Consider the following 19328-nt stretch of genomic DNA (forward strand, 5'->3'; position numbering starts at 1 on the left):
ATGTAAAAAGATAGAATGTACGAAGGAAGGGGTCACATGGTATTTAGACCTACACGTAAATTCTAAATTAATGTAGCAAACCTCAATAATGGAAGCTGGGTAGAGCTTATAGAGTTGCGTGCACGACATTGGTTAGGCATACCTGGGTTGTTGAGGAGTAGGTGGTTGAAGGTAGAGTCTATCTTAGACTGGAACAAAAATATTTGTTTTCTTGTCCTAAGGATTCCTAGAAGGGTTCATTAGGCGATGTTTACTCTTATCCAATAGAAATAACGAACGTAAAAAGATACGCAGGGAAACTAAAACTTTGTTTTGCTACATGGAGAAGTACTAAGCGACACAATATATAGCCAAACTGAAACTTTTGGACAATGCATGAGCAATTATAGTAGTATGGCACTAATTAAAGCTCATCTTACATGAGAACCGGATGGCGGGAGTTGAGATAGAGGAACACTATCCGATGGGTGCTGCACATTTATAAAGCAAAAGAAGAAATAAGACAATGCAATATACATAATAAGCAACAGTGTAGAAAAATAATTCGCAACAAAGAAATGAGATTCATAAAGTCAGTATATTAAATGGCAGTGAAACACCTTATGGACACGATACATCAGGCCATTATATATTTTTTTTAATTAAAACTCATCTAACATGGGAACCGGATGGCGGGAGATTAGATAGAGGAACCCTACCCGATGGGCTATGCACATTTATAAAGAAAAAAAATAAATAAGGCAATACAACTTAGCATAAGACAATGCAAGCAAGAAATACCTGGAAGCCAAGAGGCAATTGAAAATTGAGCCTATCTTAAGGGGAAACAAAGACATGTTTGTTATGGTTTGAAGGTTCCTTATAGGAGTCCATAGGGAGTTTTCCTTTGAAACTAAATTGGTTGCGTAGGAAGCTATAAATATTTGAAAGAGAGTTAAAAAACGTGATGTGAACCCAATAAAAGTGCTAGGACAATTTGGGTAACTCTAAGTATGTTAATAGAAGTTATTAGTAACGTATATTGGTGATAGTAATATCTGGGAGCGAACAAGTCGTTGAGGAGTAGGTGGTTGAACGTAGAGTCCATCTTGGACTGGAACATAAATACTATTTTCGTTGTTCGAAAGATCCTTATAAGAGTCCATTGGACGTTTACCCTTATCTATGGTCTCCTGCAGAAACAAATAGAAATAGGTACTCAATAAATTCTGTAGAAACAAACATAAAAGATAGGTGGGGATAACGAAACGTTGCTTTCTTGCATGTACCATTGAAAGTCAAAGTCGAATCTGCAACGAAAAAGGGCACCTAAAAAAAGACAAAGTAGCAGTGATAATTTCGCATGTAAAAGTAGTAGTAATTAGGCGTAAACACAGATGAAAATTAGGTGGAAGTAAATAAAACAAAGGGGATTAAAAAAATTAGATGGTAAAAGATGGTAGTAAACCACGCTGAAGTTAGAAAAACAAATGGGAAATAAAAATCAGACAATAGCAACTAAATCGCGGATGACTCTCTTTAGTCCCGGGTTCTCGACACTGAGGCAAATACTCTCTTCAGTCGCGGGTTCTTGACAAGATGAGAAAAGGGGTGGGAGTGATGGCGGCGGTTAGGGCAGATAGAAAATAAGATCTGATTCCATGGATCCAGATGTTGTGGATAGAAGCAACATACCAGCTGGGAGCCGCCCTTTCTGCCAGGTCATATTTTGCTGAAAAAGGATTGTAGCCATTGGATCGGGCCCTTCAAGCCCCACACCATTCTATTTTATTAGATAGATTAGTTAATTTTTATAGATAAGGTTTCTAATTGTCTATATTATATTTTTATGATGATAAAAGGTTATTTGTTGGGTGTCAAAACCCAAATGTTCATAATGGTTAACGAAGCATCCAAGCATATAGTATGACAAGCTTTAGTGCGTTAATTTTTTGGGGTTTTTGGTTGAAAAGAAGGAAGCATAACTAGTCTAATGAAGGAAAAGGGATTTTGGCTACATTATTTTCTCTTAAGCATCTTATTTAGTTCTTTCTTAGGCTAAACTTATGGAGAATCGGATAGCTTTCCTACAAGGCTAGTAGCTGCAACAGTAGATGAGAAATTATCTTTCTTATCAGTTGAAGTGGATCCATGTTGGAAATGCCTAAGTCAAATAACACCAAATTACTTTTAGACCCATATCAGTTCTCATCTTTACCAAAAACTAGAGCCTTTAACTCTATAGGCAAAACTGGGAATAATGGGTATATTCAGAAGCCCTTAAGTAAAGCTAAAATCTCAATCTTACCAAGACTAGTAATATCTCAAACATAGCCAGAGGAGTAGCTTGAACCCTTGCTGTTAAAAAACCTTTTCATCTTTTCAAACCAAGTTTTTGTAGCGTAATCACCAACGACTTATCGTATTTTGGATTGTTCGAAGCCAAAACTCGTTGGTGATTACGTTACAAGAGAAACAAGTTTGAGAAGATGATGATGTTTTTTTTTCTGGTAAAAGATAATAGAAAACTCAGGATGGCTATATTCTTAAGAAGAAACCAGTAACAGGTATTTTTGGTAAATTATATTTGACTCAGGGTGGCTATATTCTTCAAAAGTTAACAGGTAACTTCTGGAGAATATAGCCATCTCGAGTCTAATATACTTTACCAGAAATACCTGTTACTGGGATCTTCTAAGAACGGCTAACTTATTGTTAAATTATAGAAAAAATGGCCGTTTTGTACCATGAACTTTACCGGTTTTATCAATTTGGGCCAAAATTTTTTTTTTTAGCAAATTCGACCATGACCTTTCTTTTTTGTATCAGTTTGGGCCACCGGTGTATTTCCGTTAGAAAATTTGCCTATGTGTACAAACGGCTGCCTATGTGCGCTAACGGAAGATGACGTGTCGGTATTCAAATGGACATCTAACAAAATCTGATGTGGCGTTTATATGACAAGCAACATCATGCTTGTTGCACGTGATGTTATCTCTTCCCAAATACGAGTTGGTCCACATTATGTTTCTCGAAAGTTTGAAATTCCGAGACATTCTGATTTAGCATTTGAAGCATCGGTCGAATTCCGAAAAAGATTATAAAATCGGAATTGAGTCTTTCTTTCTTCTTCAATCATACGTACCTATGGGGTTAGCACTGCCTTGTCTGCCAGCATAAAGTCTTCTCAATTGGATTTCATGGAAGCACCTGAAAGTCTCAAACCATTATAACTCCAACGGTCTCGATCTCGCTTGGGTCCAATCCAATGGCGATCGCCTCAATGAAATGGTATTTGAATTCAGATCACTTCTCGCTGATCTAATTTCACTCCCACTTCCAACAATCACAGCCGTAACCGGTCACGCCGCGGCAGCGGGCTTCGTTATCACCAAAACACTGACTTTCTCTGTCGCGTTTTCCGCCTTTACCAGTGAAGTGATCTGGTTGATTGTCATCTCGTTTTTCTTTGCTAGAGGCTTTGTCAAAACTGGACTTGGTGATCGGATTCCCACGTGATCGAACTAGGTGGGTCAGGGTTTCCAATGAGTGAATCACCCTAACCATTTGTTGTTTCTCCGGTGACTAATGAGCGGAGGGAGTTACCTGTTTGAATAAAGCTTGTTTGATGGAGTTGGGTGATTAGATAAAGAAGATGAACCGTCAGATTAAATTGATGGGCCACATTAGTTGGTGGCATTTTAGAAATAAAAAGGCATGGGCTTTTTCGTCACTTTCTTCTAGTAACAAAAAAAAAAATAGTAAAAATAGTTGGCTTATTAGGTGTGCACTTCAACAGTGCCACATGAGCATTTGGCCGGACACATATACATCCAGCACGCCACATAAGCATGTGAAGTAACGGAATGGTAACGATGTTCCAAACTGATACAAAAAAGAAAGTTCATGGCCTAATTTGCTAAAAAAAAAAGTTATTAGCCCAAATTGATAAAACCAACAAAGTTCATGATACAAAACTTTTTTCTAAATTATAAGAAGATACTAGTTACAGATATTTTTGGTAAAGGATATATTACTTAGGATCTCCTGACTATATTCTTAAGAAGTTACCTGTAATTACTGGTATCTTCCAATAATTTATTCTGAATTTCCAATACTTGTTTAAATTGGCATGCTAAGGTACTCCTTTGGGCAATTTGGAGTGGCAGACAACTTTCATTTACCCTTTTGTAGGCTTCACCAATGATCACATTGCGAGAGGAGTAGCCTGAACCCTTGCTGTTAAAAAACCTCTTCATCATTTCAAACCAAGCTTTTGTAGCATAATCACCAACGAGTTACCGTAGTTTGGATTGTTCGAAGACAGAACTCGTTGGTGATTACGTTACAAGAGCTTAGTTTGAAGATGCTGATGTTTTTATCAAGTATGGGTTCAGGGCTATTCCTCGCGATTAATGATATATGCATGTTACAGGTATTTTTGGTAAATGATAATAGAAAACTCAGGAGGGCTATATTCTTAAGAAGAAACAGTAACAGGTATTTCTGGTAAATTATATTTGACTCATGGTGGCTATATTTTCAGAAGTTACCTATAACAGGTAACTTCTGAATGATATAGTCATCCTGAGTGTTATATACTTTACCATAAATACCTGTTACTGGTATCTTCTAAGAACGGCTAACTTCTTGTTAAATTATAAAAAGATACTAGTTAGTGGTATTTCTGGTAAAGGATATATTACTCAGGATCTCTTGACTATATTCTTAAGAAGTTACATGTAATTACTAGTATCTTATAATAATTTATTCTGAATTTCCAATACCTGTTAAAATTGGCATGTTAATTTAATCCTTTGGGCAATTTCGAGTGGAGATCTACTTTCATTTACCCTTTTTGTAGGCTTCATGATGATCACATTCTTGAGGAGTAGCTGAACCCTTGTTGTTAAAAAACCTCTTCATTTTTTCAAACCAAGCTTTTGTAGCATAATCACCAACGAGTTATCGTAGTTTGGATTGTTTGAAGACAAAACTCGTTGGTGATTACATTACGAAAGCTTGGTTTGAGAAGATGCTGATGTTTTTATCGGTATGGGTCAAAGCTATTCTCTCAGAATAAGTGATATGCATGTTACAGGTATTTCTGGTAAAGGATAATAGAAAACTCAGGATGGCTATATTCTTAAGAAGAAACAATAACATGTATTTCTAGTAAATTATATTTGACTCAGGGTGGTTATATTTTCAGAAGTTACCTGTAAAAGGTAACTTCTGAATGATATAGTCATCTTGAGTCTTATATACTTTACCATAAATACCTGTTACTGGTATCTTCTAAGAACGGCTAACTTCTTGTTAAATTATAAGAAGATACTAGTTAGTGGTATTTATGGTAAGGGAATTGTTATATACAAACCCCATATATCTCAAGGTAGACCCCATTTTAGAAAATTTTAATACCGGATATGTCCCCAAATAATCTCAAAGGGCAGACTCCACTTAAAAAGTGAAAACACATAAATTTCAACTTTTGCCTTTTTACTCAAGTTTTGTCTTTTTACTCTATCTCAAGAAACCTTCCTTAAACCCACACTTTTTTTTTTCTACTCCTCTCATTTTCCAATCCAAAAAAACTTAACCCACACATCTCTTCTTTCTCTACACATATTCATCTTCTTTTTCAAATTCTTTTGTTCTATTTTTATTTACAACCCATATTTTTGTTTTTCATTTTTTTTTTATGACATTGAGTGAAATGGAATGGGCATATGATGTTTTTAATGTAGAAAATGAACTATTTAATGAAGAGAAATTTCAATCAAGTGACCAAGACGAGGTAACTCCATACACAACTATTGTTCATAATGATTCCAATATCAATTTATTATGAGATCATTATGAGGACGACTTGTACAAAATGTGATTACAAAGTATTTATGCAAATTTAATCTATGAGGACGATCTCTTCCGTTTATGGTTGATTTTAATAGTGAGTGTTAGGAAATGGGAATAGTTTTACGTTCGAGACGTCCCAGGCCAACTAACTTTCTAAGACTCTGGTGCCCCAACTGGAGCGACCTATGAAGCATTAGACACACTACACCATAACAGGCTATTTGCAACGGCAAAAAACCGTTGCTAATAATTTTCGCAACGCTTTTTAAGCGTTGCAAATATGGCGTTTGTAAAGTGTTGGAAATTTTTGCAACGGTAAATAAGCGTTGCAAACAGAAATTTCCAACGGTTATTAACCGTTGCAAACATAAATTTCCCACGCTTATTAACCGTTGCAAAATTTCCAACGATTCTTAACCGTTGCAAAATTGTTAATTAATTTAAAAAAAATAATTTAAAAGTAGTTTTTGTAACGGTTATAAACTCATTCTGATGGGTTTCGATAAAAAAAATAATAATTTCTCATAAATAAACCTACAAAAAATGAATGGAATCCACAATTTTGTGTCACTGAATACCCCCATAAAAATGAAAAATTAAATAACCACATGTTAAGATCCGGTCTTAAAGAAAATATTATCCTTGTTAACCGGTCGGTAAGGATCGGTACTTTGTTGGAGATTATCTCCAAAGAAACCATCGATTCAAAAGGGCGAGGAAAGTCAAATTTTCGGACTTCGGGTGACAAGGTCTTTGAATTCAGGTTCGATTGAAACCACCATCAACTTGAAGCCGCGAGTAAAGCGGATGTGTTAAGGAATGATGACAAAGAGGTTCAAATGCGATAACCTGGAAACTTCAAAATTCTTACCCCTTACCATCATCCTTATCGATTTATGTACGATACGAGGATATAGCAAGGATTAATGGATTACCACCGAAAAGTTTTCTTGGTACTTACCGTAGGGAAGCTTGATTTTGTTACACTCCCAAAGACAATGATTACGCTGATCCAAGGCGAACATAAAAGATTTTGAGTACTCTAGTAAATTGTAGTACATAATATACATAAAAGACACACTACAATCACGGTTGAAACTTTAGCATACCTCGAAGTTGAGTGAGCATCTCTATTGTCAAGTTCAAGTCACATCCATTTGCATAATATACCTCGCTAGGCTTTCAAAGACAAAACCGAGGGAACTAAGAAGCCAAAACTTCGACCGCGACTTATCTCGGAATCATCCGAAATGGCATGCTCACTTAACACATCCTTCATAAATTTAGTGCGAATTTCCATTATATGGAAGACCCTCCCTTCCATTGCCGAGAATCGATCACCGTTTGGGAAATGCTTTTCCTGGGGATTAGATGGTAAAGTCACAAAGCCAGACTAATGACCGCTCGACACATATGGTGTGGCTGAGTATCTCGACTTCTCAATCACATTGTTGTGTTGGATGCACAGGGGAGACAATTCTTGTTGCTTGTTCAATGCGACGCTAGCAAAGAAGCTCGAAGTTTTGCCCTACATCACTTATGGACAACCTTGCAAATGGGAGACTAGCGTGTCTTTCGGTTTCATTTTCTTTTATGAACTTAAAGTCGGTGTTATATCATCGGGGAAGATGGCTGCGCCCGATCGATGTAAACCGTCATTATCCGAAAGTTATTTGAAACGAGAGGGCGATTCGATCTAACATCGCTTTTCGGATGTTCCGAAGTGTCCCATCTTTGATGCTTCACGGGGCTAGTGCTTCCGGTGTAGATCGAGAGAAAATGGAACAAACTCTGCAAAGCATTTGAATTCAAGGCGGTTTCCTTGATCCCTCGTGTTCAATGTCACGTTGTTTGGGGAAACCCTTTCTTGACAAATTCATCATTATATGGACTCTAAAAAATGATGCCACATACAAAGGCTTCCGAAAAGAGGAAAAAGAGGTTCTAGCAATATTATCCCAAGCCTACAAGATAAATGAAAACAAGAGAAAAAAAAAAAAAAAAAAAATTATAAGCGAAAGCGGATATCAAAACCCCCTCAATTTAACTAAGTTGTTACCACCTTAACAGAGCAGCGGATATGAAACAAAAAACTTTGATACGCCTTGTTTTATAAACAAAACAAAGAAGTTGTTTCATGAGTGAAACAAATTAAAAACATAAAAAAAAAGACTTTCCTACAACGAAGAATCAAACCCTATCCCTCAAGACATTGTTTTGGTTGCACAATAACAACTCGAAACATCCACATTTTAAGAGCAACAACAAAAAAAAAGTACATTTTACGTTATTTGGAAACTAGGTAGGACTTGAACTTACAGGATGCCGATCAAGAACTTAAAAGGTAGTTCAACACCAAAAATACAAAGAAAATGCAAATTTTGATAAAACCTAGCGCTTTTGATATGGAAGCAAAGTTTTTACATGATTTGCATTTTCTTCTAAAGAACTTTGAAGGTAAAAACCAACCTAACACAAGTCCTTGAACTACCACCTGTTCTAGTTAAAACAAGTAGGACAGTTCAGATTTATTCACAAGAAATTACTGATACAAGACCAAAGCAGGCTAGCTACATAATCAGATTGTTATCATCACCACCAACACTAGCAAATTAATTGTTTTTAGTATGTTTTCCAACTAATTTATCATGTGGTTATCATGGACAAAATCTCAACCAACCACACATTTGTTAACTAAATAAGTAGCAAGCTGGTCTATTGAGCTCAAGTAGTTTTAGAACAATTACCAATGTGATAGAAACAAAATCGAAATCAAAAACCTAGAAATAACAAAAATTATGTAACATACATCAATCACAATGAAAATTTTATAAAAATAATAATAAATAGTCAATAACAAACAAAACGATATCCTTCTCCATAAATCTAAATCTTGCAAACTCATACTTTTTGATATAACATAAAAAAAAAGTAACTCCAATGAACACAAGAACACATAACCAAATTTCAAACCAATAATCACAATCAAACAACAATAAGGATTTATTATGATTCAAAGATCTAAACACATAATTAATCAAAAACAATCTTTGAATACAAAACTAACATATCTGAATATATAAAGTCAAATTCTAGTACCTTTTCTAAGCTCGATTACAACTGAAATAGATTCGAACACATCCATCAACAAAATCTGAAAAGAAAAAAAAAATAGATTTCTCGAAACAAACAAACAAACAAATAGCGAATATAAATCAGTTCGTGAATCTATTTCGATTTAGATATGCAAATTTAGACAGGAAAATCACAATTATCTGCTACAATACTCTGCATGACAAATAGAGGGAGTAGAACACCTAAATTAAGTTGATGTGTAGATTTATCTCTACAAGGCAATTCTGTCCCTAACGAATGCAAGATCTGGACCGGTCTTGATATCCAAGTGACTTATGGCAAGGTGTGTCTTGATACACCAATGGGTCTTTGGACTAAGATTCCTCCGACATTCACAGTAAACTTGTGGTTTGGAATGTGAAGTGATACACGATCTTCACTGTTATTATAGTGGGTGACCACCAACCCACATCTTTGAAACAATAATACATGAATTACAAGTGCATTTGTAAGAACTTGTGATGCACACCATATCTTACTTTTTCGTATCTTAAATTTTATTCCCTTTATATCTTTAATAAAGGTAAAAAATGCAAATATTTTGCACTAATACATACCTCGACAAGCATTTCGGAAGCATCGTAGCCTTCGATCTTTGTTTGCAAAAGCTTCCAGCTCAAGAGCATCGGCAAAAATAAAAATCGTACCTTTGAAGCAAGAAAATTTGGAGCAAGATATCAAGCCAAGCAAAATTGAAGTAGCATTAACCCAAGTGAGGAGAGAGAGAGAAGGGTACCGCAATGAGAGAGAGGAGGAGACCTAAGAGTGTAGCGGGTGAGAGAGAGGAGAGAGACTAAAGTTAAGGTTATCTTTTATATTTCGACCGAAATAATAGAGGGCGATTTTTTTTGGTTTCCCTCTTTGGCGAAATTTTTGAATTTTTGATTTGTAACACTTTTCAAACGATTTTTAAGCGTTAGAAAATAATTCCTGAAATGCATCCGAATTAAAGCAACACTTAACAACATTACCAACGCTTATATAGCGTTGGCAACTTGCCAACGGTAAATAACCGTTGCAAAGCAAAAAAAGTCTGTGTTGCAAATATCCTATTATGGTGTAGTGACAGTCTAATTTGGCCATCTCTTAGTTACTTTGATAGATATTTTTCTTGTGACAAATTTGTAGCTAACATTATAATTCACTGTAAATGTTATAGGATCCTCTATACAATCACAATGAGGTACCAATTGATGCACTTCGGACTTCACAAAATTCAAATGCATCTTCGGAGGAGCACTACATAGATCAAACCGAACAGTTTAACACCAACATGGTATGCATGGATGAATATACGTTTTGAAACTTACTTCTTTGATTTAATACCTTCTTACCCATGGATTAATGAATACTTAAATTGATTTATAGGTATTTGATAGTCGTCAAGATTTGATTGATTGGACACAACATAAAGGAAGTGAAGTGGGAGCTATTATCGTTACTGGGAAATCTCAAAATGCAATTGGTGGGAAGGCTCCTAGACTTATTTTGATATGTGAGCGTGGTGGTAAATTTCGATCTCATAAAAAGGTAGAAGCAAACGAGAAGGCAATGAGAAAGACTGGAACAAAAAAGATGAATTATCCTTTTAAATTAAAAGCATGTTTTGAACGTGGTAGTTTAGATAGATGGACACTAAGAGTTGATTGTGGTCGTCATAATCATGGGATGGCAAAAACTATGGAAGGTCACTCTTATATGGGAAGGTTTAATAAGATGGAAATGATTCTTGTATCTGAGATGAGTAAAGTTGGAGTCAAACCGAAAGAGGTCATGAATGCTGTCAAAGCAAGAGATATATTAAACTCATCCTCCATGAGACAAATGTATAATGCAAGACACAGAATTAGACTTGATGAAATGGAAAATAGAACACAGTTGTAAGAGTTGGGTAGATTGTTAAGGGAAAATAGATATGTGGAGTACAGTAAACGTCGAGAAAGTAGCAATGAGGTTTGCGAATTGTTTTAGGCCCATCCGGGTTCGATCCAAATGGCTAAGACTTTTAACCAAAATTTTCTCATGGATTGTACGTATAGGACAAACAAGTATCATTTCAAGTTCTTAGAGATTGCAGGAGTGACATCGACCAATATGACTTTCTTTGCATGTCATGTGTTGATGGAAAAGGAAAAAGAGTATGACTACACTTGGGTATTGGAAAGGTTTCGAGAGATACTCATGCCGAAGTTCGGTGTTGATCAGGGATGATAGGGAGCTAGCTTTGAAGAATGCAGTCGATGTAGTCTTTCCAAATGCAAAGAAGCACTTATGTCGATGGCACATTTTCTAATGTGTCTTGAAAATGGGAAAAAATATTCTCAGTGACGAGCAAAACATAAATAAACTTTGTGCCATGTGGACTAATGTGGTAAAGTCAAAGACACAGGAGGGTTTTTTGAGAAAGTTTGCTTTTATAGAATTAGCTTTTAAAGATTATCCTGTGCTCATCCAATATTTGCGTAAAACATGGTTGCCTTACAAAGAAGCATTTGTTGCTTATTGGATAGACCAACAAAAGCACTATGGAAACACTACGACGAATAGGGTGGAAGGATTGCATGCTCGACTGAAGTCGAGCTTGAAGGGGACATGCAAACATGATTTTCTTGGAATGTGGAAATTGATCCATCCAATTATCAATATTGAGATGAGCGAAATTAGAGCCTCTTTTGAGAGGAGTTTAACTAGATTTCAGCACGAGCATAATGATGAAATTTTTAGTGAGCTCAGAGGATTTATTTCAAAGAGAGCTTTAGATTTGATTTTGGAAGAGATGAGATGTATAGATGTCATTGGGGTAGATGATAGTGTTTGCGACCACACTTTGCGTACTTCACACGGTTTGCCGTGTTCGCATGAGCTAGTGATACTCAAACAAAAAGGGTGCAGAATACCTCTTTCTAAAATTGATGAATTTTGGAAAAAGTTGTCTATTGAACAGAGAGCCAGTGATCCCATTGGTGTTGATTACAAACCAGCTATGAATTTATTTATTCATCAACTAGGATCGACTTCTGAAGACCATTAGAGATCTATGATAAAGATGCTCATGGAACTTGCAACGCCTGAAAGTTCATCATTGGAGCCACCAAAGGAGGATGCTACACCAAAAGGCCGTCCTAAGGGCAGTACTAAGAAGAGGCCAGCAAAAGAAGAGTGGTCAACTACCCGAGATCTGTCATGGTTTGAGTACCCTCCGGATGCTCCACCCATGACTCCACAATCCATAACAAAGCCCAAGGCCAAACCATTTGTTCCAAAGAGGAAGAAACAAAATTTTGAGGTTGGTTGCTCCATTAATGAAATTGAACATCCTCCAAATGCTCCACCCGTGACTCCACAATCTATAACGAAGCCCAAGGCCAAACCATATGTTTCAAAGAGGAAGAAACAAAATGTTGATGTTGGTTGCTTTATTAATGAAATTGAGCATCCTCCATATGCTCCACCTGTGACTCCACAATCTATAACGAAGCCCAAGGCCAAACCATATGTTTCAAAGGGGAAGAAGAAATTGAGTTTTGATGTCAGTTGCTCCATTGCTCAATCTGGATATAAAATGTGTTTTCCGCATGAATTGCTACAGTTTATTGTTGGTTTTGAAGACCCCGTCGGCGATGGAAATTGTGGTTTCAAGGCTCTCTGCTTGGCTTTGGGAAGAAAAGAAATTGATTGGTTTTGGATGAGACAAGAGTTATTAAGTGAGTTAATGTCAAATGAAGAATATTATGTGAGGATATTTTCCCAGGAAGATGTTGATGGATTAAATAAAAGGATAAGGAAAAAGAAGAGAACTCGTGCCAAGAGGAACAAATGGATGGATATGCCTATTACTGGGTATTTGTTTGCGTCGAGATTTGACGTTGTGCTTGTACAGTTCTCTACATCATATTGTTATACCTTTCTCCCTATGAGATCCCCAGTGGATCTAAATAATGTTAATGTGCTTGGGATCGGTTATGTTAATAGTAATCATTACATTAAACTAGATTTGGAAGATGGTTGCTCAATTCCAAAAATAGTGTTGTTTTGGAGCAGGAATAGTCTAGAAATAGCAAAAGGCTGGGAAATTCTAGTGAAAACCCATGTGGAGGCATTCCAAGGGTTGAATGTTCAAGGGATTGCTCAAGCGGAGGCTTTTGAAGGAGATCAAATTTTTGTCGATTAGTGTAGTTGGGAAAATAGATGTTTGAAATATTTTATACTTTTACAGAGGATACATGAAGAAACATTTTTTGCGATGAAAAGTTTATGTAAAGACTTTGATAGAATGGAATTGAGTTTCTTATATATTTTGGAACCAAACATTTTACATATTTTAATTTTGATGTTTCGATTTTCATTGTTTACATGTATTGGTCTGAAACATTTTGCCAAAATTTCAAATTAGTTAGAGTTTTAATTTTGATCAAAACTAACCTAAAAATAAAAGATGTTCAAATTAGGCTAACTCTGTGTGCATTGGATGGTTGGACTGGACCGTACGTCTTATAAAGATAGGAGATTGTGTTGGACCTGTATTAAGAACGGTTCAATGGAACCAACTTTAAAATAAAAGACGTTCAGATTAGGCTAATTCCGTTTGCATTGGATGGTTGGATTGGAACGTCTTAGAAAGATAGGAGATTGTGTTGAACCTGTCTTAATAACGATTCATTAGAACCAACTTTAAAATAAAAGACGTTCAGATTAGGCTAACTCCGTTTGCATTGGATGGTTGGACTGGAACATCTTAGAAAGATAGGAGATTGTGTTGGACCTGTCTTAAGAACGGTTCATTGGAACCAACTTTAAAATAAAAGACGTTCAGATTAGGTTAACTCAGTTTGCATTGGATGGTTGGCCTGGACCGTCTTAGAAAGATAGGAGATTGTGTTGGACCTATCTTAAGAACAGTTCATTGAAACCAACTTTAAAATAAAAAACGTTCAGATTAGGCTAACTCCATCTGCATTGGATGGTTGGACTGGACTAACCTATCTCGTTTTGGATAGCTGATCTAAACTGTTTAATTGGTCAAAATTGGTCAATTTTTAGTAATTCACTCAAATTTGGTTCCCAGTGGCTGACAAAATCTTTATTTTAAGACAATAATTAAAAAAACATTACTAACCATTGTTTATACACCTAAATATTACATATTCATTTTATGGTCTTCCCCACTACACTGTATGATCGAGTTCAGGGTTTAAGGTTTATGGGTAAGGTTTTTGTACATTACAGAGATGTGAATGAAATTAAATTTGAACAATTATTTTTTTTCTTTAATTCAAAATTTATTATTGAATTTTGGCTCACAAAATTATTTTTGGAATTTAAATACACGACTCAGTTGAGGGTTTTGGGTTTATAAACCGTTTAGTTGGTCAAAATTGGTCAATTTTTAGTAATTCACTCCAATTTGGTTCCCAGTGGCTGACAAAATCTTTATTTTAAGACAATAATTAAAAAAACATTACTAACCATTGTTTATACACCTAAATATTACATATTCATTTTATGGTCTTCCCCACTACACTATATGAGTTTAGGGTTTAAGGTTTATGGGTAAGGTTTTGTACTTTACAGAGATGTGAATGAAATTAAATTTGAACAATATTTTTTAATCTTTAATTCAAAATTTATCATTGAATTTTGGCTCACAATTTTTTTTTTGGAATTTTAATACACGACGATCAATTTAGGATTTAGGGTTTTGGGTTCAGAGTATATATATAGTGAAGGAAAACTTTGATTCAAAATTTTTGGTCAATTGATTTGTAGTTTTGTTTTGTTTTGTTTTGTTTTTTTTTTTTTTTTTTTTTTTTTTTTTTTTTTTTTTCATATGAAGTCTTAAAGTCTTGAATATGAAATTTAAATTGAAATTTCCCGCCCAAATTTTAAAAAATTTGAATTTGAATTTTAAAATTTAGTAAAATTTCGAACACAATATTTTGGTAATTTGGTTTGTATTCTTCATTTCATGTTCAATACAATATGAAAACATGAATTGAATTGAAATTGGAGTTAGTGATAACACAAAACCAACTTGAAATTTTTTGCCCAAAATTTCAAATTTCAAATTAGATTTTAAATTTTGGTGAAATCTCGAATCCCGCTCAAAATTTGAATTTGAATTTTGAAATCCGACCTTCAGTAAGTTATACTGAAATATTTTGTCAAAATTTCAAATTTCAAATGAAGAGAGATGTGTTGGTCAAAATGGTTCAATTTAACTAACTTAAAAAGATTAGATGTTCACATTGGGCTACTCTATGCCCCCTTTTGTTAGTTGGAATGGACCGTCTTATACATAGACGAAATGTGTAGGTTCTGCATTACGAATGGTTTAATTAAACTAACTTATATAAACAAAGATGTTCCAGTTAGACTATCCCTTTATGCCTTTGTTGGTTGGATTGGACTGTCTTACACTTAGATTAGATTTTGCTGGCTAGCTTTGTTTGATTTAGTTGGTTGGACCGGACTGTCTTATACTTAGATTAGATTTTGCTAGTCCTACATTAAGATCGGTTTAAATAAACTAACTTAAAGCGAAAAGGCTTTCGCACCAGGCTAGCTTTTCTGCTTTAGTTGGTTGGACTGGACTGTTTTACACTTAGATTAGATTTTGCTAGTCATGTATTAAGATCGGTTTAGCTTAACTAACTTAAAGAGAAAAGACGTTCTAACCAGGCTAGCCTTTTCTGTTTTAGTTGGTTGGACTGGACTGTCAAAAATCCTTATCTTTTCAGTTTATCAACCAACCTCATAGGCTGAGTGACAATTTACTTACCAAAATTGCTTGGACTTCATTTTCAAACTATATTCTGAATGAATTTGAGAAGTGGTCTACTATCACCTTGTAGCTGAGTGATACATTTTTCAGCTTCAACTTGTGTGGATAAATATATTATGTTTGCCAAATCTTTCCAAGATGTTATCACTGAAAAGAAAAGAACAATTTAAGTTGCATTTCTAAAATAACCACTAGAATAGATAATCAAGTAAACCGCTCTTCTCAAATTCCACTTGCACTACTGACTGGCGATGAAATACTTTTGTTGATTTTTCTCTTTATCTTCCTTGTGTCATACTGATAAATTCTATAGAACTCAAGTGCAAGAAATTAAATAGTATGAACAGAAAGCTGAAGCTAACAAACGCCACTGGCACATAACTAAAGTACTAAACTGCTTTAACATCTTCAACATTGCCATGCAATGTTGTAATGTTGCTGAATAGAACAGGTTCTCTGCTTAGATCTCTAGTTTCACATTGGAACAATGACACTTATACATGCTACAAAAGATCTGTTTTTAACTAATATTTAAGTCTTACATCCTTGCACAACCCCATAATAAAATGTTATTATAGGGTAGAAACACCAAAAACTATGCTTTGTCCAATCATAGAAACTACATGAGTGTATAAATGACAAGCCCACTTCTGCAGAGTAGATTCCCATAATGCCTCCTAATACAGAATGACTGGTTTCGACAGCATTCAATTCCTCTATCGCTGTCCGGTTTGGGATGTTCAGCTGGCCATATATTGAAAACTTTGTATCATCAGAAACACCGAAAAGGATGACTTAAAACTGATACTCTTGAATTTTGTAGCTACAGATGGTTAACTTTAAAGTCATATGCCAGACATATCTCAATCAATAATAAGAAAATGAAAACATTAGAAGCATCACAAAAGAGTTCGCCCTGGAAGTAATGAAGAAATCAATAAACAAGGTATACAGCAGATACCACATCAAAAGAAAGAAAGAAAATCACTAAACAAGACTCGCAGCAGAGACCACATCAAAATTGTTTGGCAATGAAGGCCACCAGATCCTTACTAAAAGTAATATGGTTTAACAAGAAAAACATAACATAGGTGAAAGTCATAACTAAAAATAACTGAACAAGATTACAGCATATGCCACACTAACAAAATAGATAGGCCACCATCAGAATTTTTATTAAAAAGTGAAGTCTACAACTAAGATTAAAAGATGTAATAGATGAAAAAGAACCCCCATAGAAGTGATCACTCATTCGTCCACACCAGCCGGACCAACAAGAACCCCCTGAGCAGATTAACACCATCATTTCTTTCTCTTCTGCCTCATTGCAAGTTGTCGTTTTGTCAACTTTGTTGTGTCAATGTCCATGTTATCTCCACTATTTTCACCACCATCTCCACCATTATCTTGACCACCCCCACTATTTTCACCAACATCTCCACTATTTTCACCCCCACCTCCACTTTGTGAACTTTCTTGAATGATTTGGTTGAATTGGAGAATGTTGTATATCATCTTCTCACGTGCTAACATCCCATGAACATCTTGGGTTCCTCCTATGTCCAACGATTCTTTAAGCAACCTTGTCGCTTCTGTTACAATATGTTCCTATATATAAAATAATTTGACAGTTAAATGCATACCACAAATATGACTAACATTAGATATATTATATTTTTTGAACATAATGAAATCGAATACGAGTAGGAATAAAAAAAATATATACATCTTACCCAATTTACAGGTGGAAGTCTATGAACTTGTGAAAAGTGCTTCGGATTCCGCATAGGAGGATGGCTAATATTGTTGAACCAATCTATGTATCTATTAACGCAATCCGAGGAAGCCACAACACGTTCACCATGTTCAAACTTAGACAAAACATGATTATCCCCTGATGTCCACAATCGGGAAAAAGTGTAATGATTCACATTGTATCGCACATTTGTTTTTTTACTACCATATTTAGGTTGAATCGGCCTACCAGGAATCCTTTGAACATATCCAACCTGATGTAGAACTCGGTCAATATTGTAGCCTTCAGCTATATCAAGCACACACAATACGCCATTAAAAAAAGTAACGCCGTCTAATGGTCGGATGTCACGAACATCTTTGTAAGGGTCCCAATAAACCTAACACACAAAAATTCATAATTGTTATTCTCTTCCATCATTTTACAAACTAACAAATTATAATAAGAAAGTATTAAACTTATATCCTTACTTCTCTAGTTGATAATAAGTCTATCTCCTCCCGAAGGTAGATCAAAGAAGACATTGTGGCCATTGAAAGTGAGGGATATACCATCCACCGTCTCATATGAGGCATATCCCTTTTAAAGTCCATATTGATCATGAGAGAATTCTGAAGACGAAAGTGTTCATACACCCAAGCCTACAAAAGTATTTTGTGAACAAATCAAATTTTAAAAATGAGATAACTCCCTAGAATAATAAAATACTACTTACTTCCAACAATGTCATACACCCAGTAACTTGTCTCCCATTTCGTTGAGATGCTTTTGCCAACTCCCTATATAAATAAGTCAACGCAGCAGCACCCCAAGCATACTTTGAAACATTGTCAAGTTCCAGCAACACTTGCAAGTAGGCAACGTGTACACCAACTCCCGACTTGTCATTGAAGATTGTACACCCCAAAAGAAACAACAATTAAGCTCGAACAGGATAGTCAACAATTTCAATCGTAGCATCTTTGGGCATGTTAGAGAATGTCTTCCTTAACCACTCTAGAGTCACATGCCCCTTTTTTACTTTGGGTACATTTTCGGCCGTCAAACCAAGCCCTTGTATAAGCAATTCTTCTGCTTTTCCTTTATCTAACAAATAGATTCCCTCCACTGGAAGACCTTTGATTGGAATCCCCAAAATTTGGCTGACATCATCGAGAGTAATGGTCATCTCACCAAATAGGAGATGGAAAGTAGTTGTTTCTTGATGTCATCTCTCACAAAATGCTGAAATCACTACTGCATTGAAGTTCTTCCACGAATACAAGTCTAATTTTAACAACCCAGTAGCTTCTAGATTTTTTTGGAAAAGAGGTGGTTCTTCACTTATGTCCCATTGCTTTAGTTTGACAGTATGGTGGTGCAGTTTTAGAATACCCCTTTCCTACAAAATTAAACAAGATTTTAATTTAATAAATAAATAAATAAAAAACACGACTATAAAATGAATTAAGCATAGATGTAAAAAAAAATACCTTTCCATCCCAAATCTTGCGAGCAATATGGTCCTTATAATCCACCAAAACTTTGCTATCTATAGGACCTCCGGAATATATTCCCAATTTAGACTCCATCGCTCTCGTTCTCATCAACTTGATGCAAATTTTCTTCTAGCCCATTAGAAACCTCTATCTCCTTATCATGTTCTTCTTCCAACTCAACATTATCTACTTGCTGCAAATTTTCTTCTTGCCCATTAGAAACCTCTATCTCCTCATCATGTTCTTATTCCAACTCAACATTCTCGTCTTCTTCAATATGGTCTTCTACAACTATTATTTTTTTGGTTTTTCGTATTCGATGGGATGCCGTTTGGGGCAC

General features: G+C 35.4%; 2 protein-coding genes across 2 annotated transcripts; both read left to right on the plus strand.

Annotated features, from left to right (window-relative positions):
• The first annotated feature begins 9274 nt into the window (after positions 1-9274).
• On the plus strand, positions 9275-10857 carry LOC147480586 (uncharacterized). Its single transcript, XM_086578701.1, has 3 exons — positions 9275-9310; positions 10133-10249; positions 10342-10857. Exons 1-3 carry the CDS (start codon positions 9275-9277, stop codon positions 10855-10857), a joined length of 669 nt encoding a protein of 222 aa, XP_086434827.1.
• A 1678-nt stretch (positions 10858-12535) lies between these two features.
• On the plus strand, positions 12536-13144 carry LOC147480587 (uncharacterized). The gene has a single exon (XM_086578702.1). The coding sequence runs from the start codon at positions 12536-12538 to the stop codon at positions 13142-13144; it is 609 nt and encodes a 202-aa protein (XP_086434828.1).
• Positions 13145-19328: the final 6184 nt, after the last annotated feature.

The sequence above is a fragment of the Coptis chinensis genome, chromosome 8 (genome assembly GCF_015680905.1).
Source record: "Coptis chinensis isolate HL-2020 chromosome 8, ASM1568090v1, whole genome shotgun sequence".
Lineage (NCBI taxonomy): Eukaryota > Viridiplantae > Streptophyta > Magnoliopsida > Ranunculales > Ranunculaceae > Coptis > Coptis chinensis.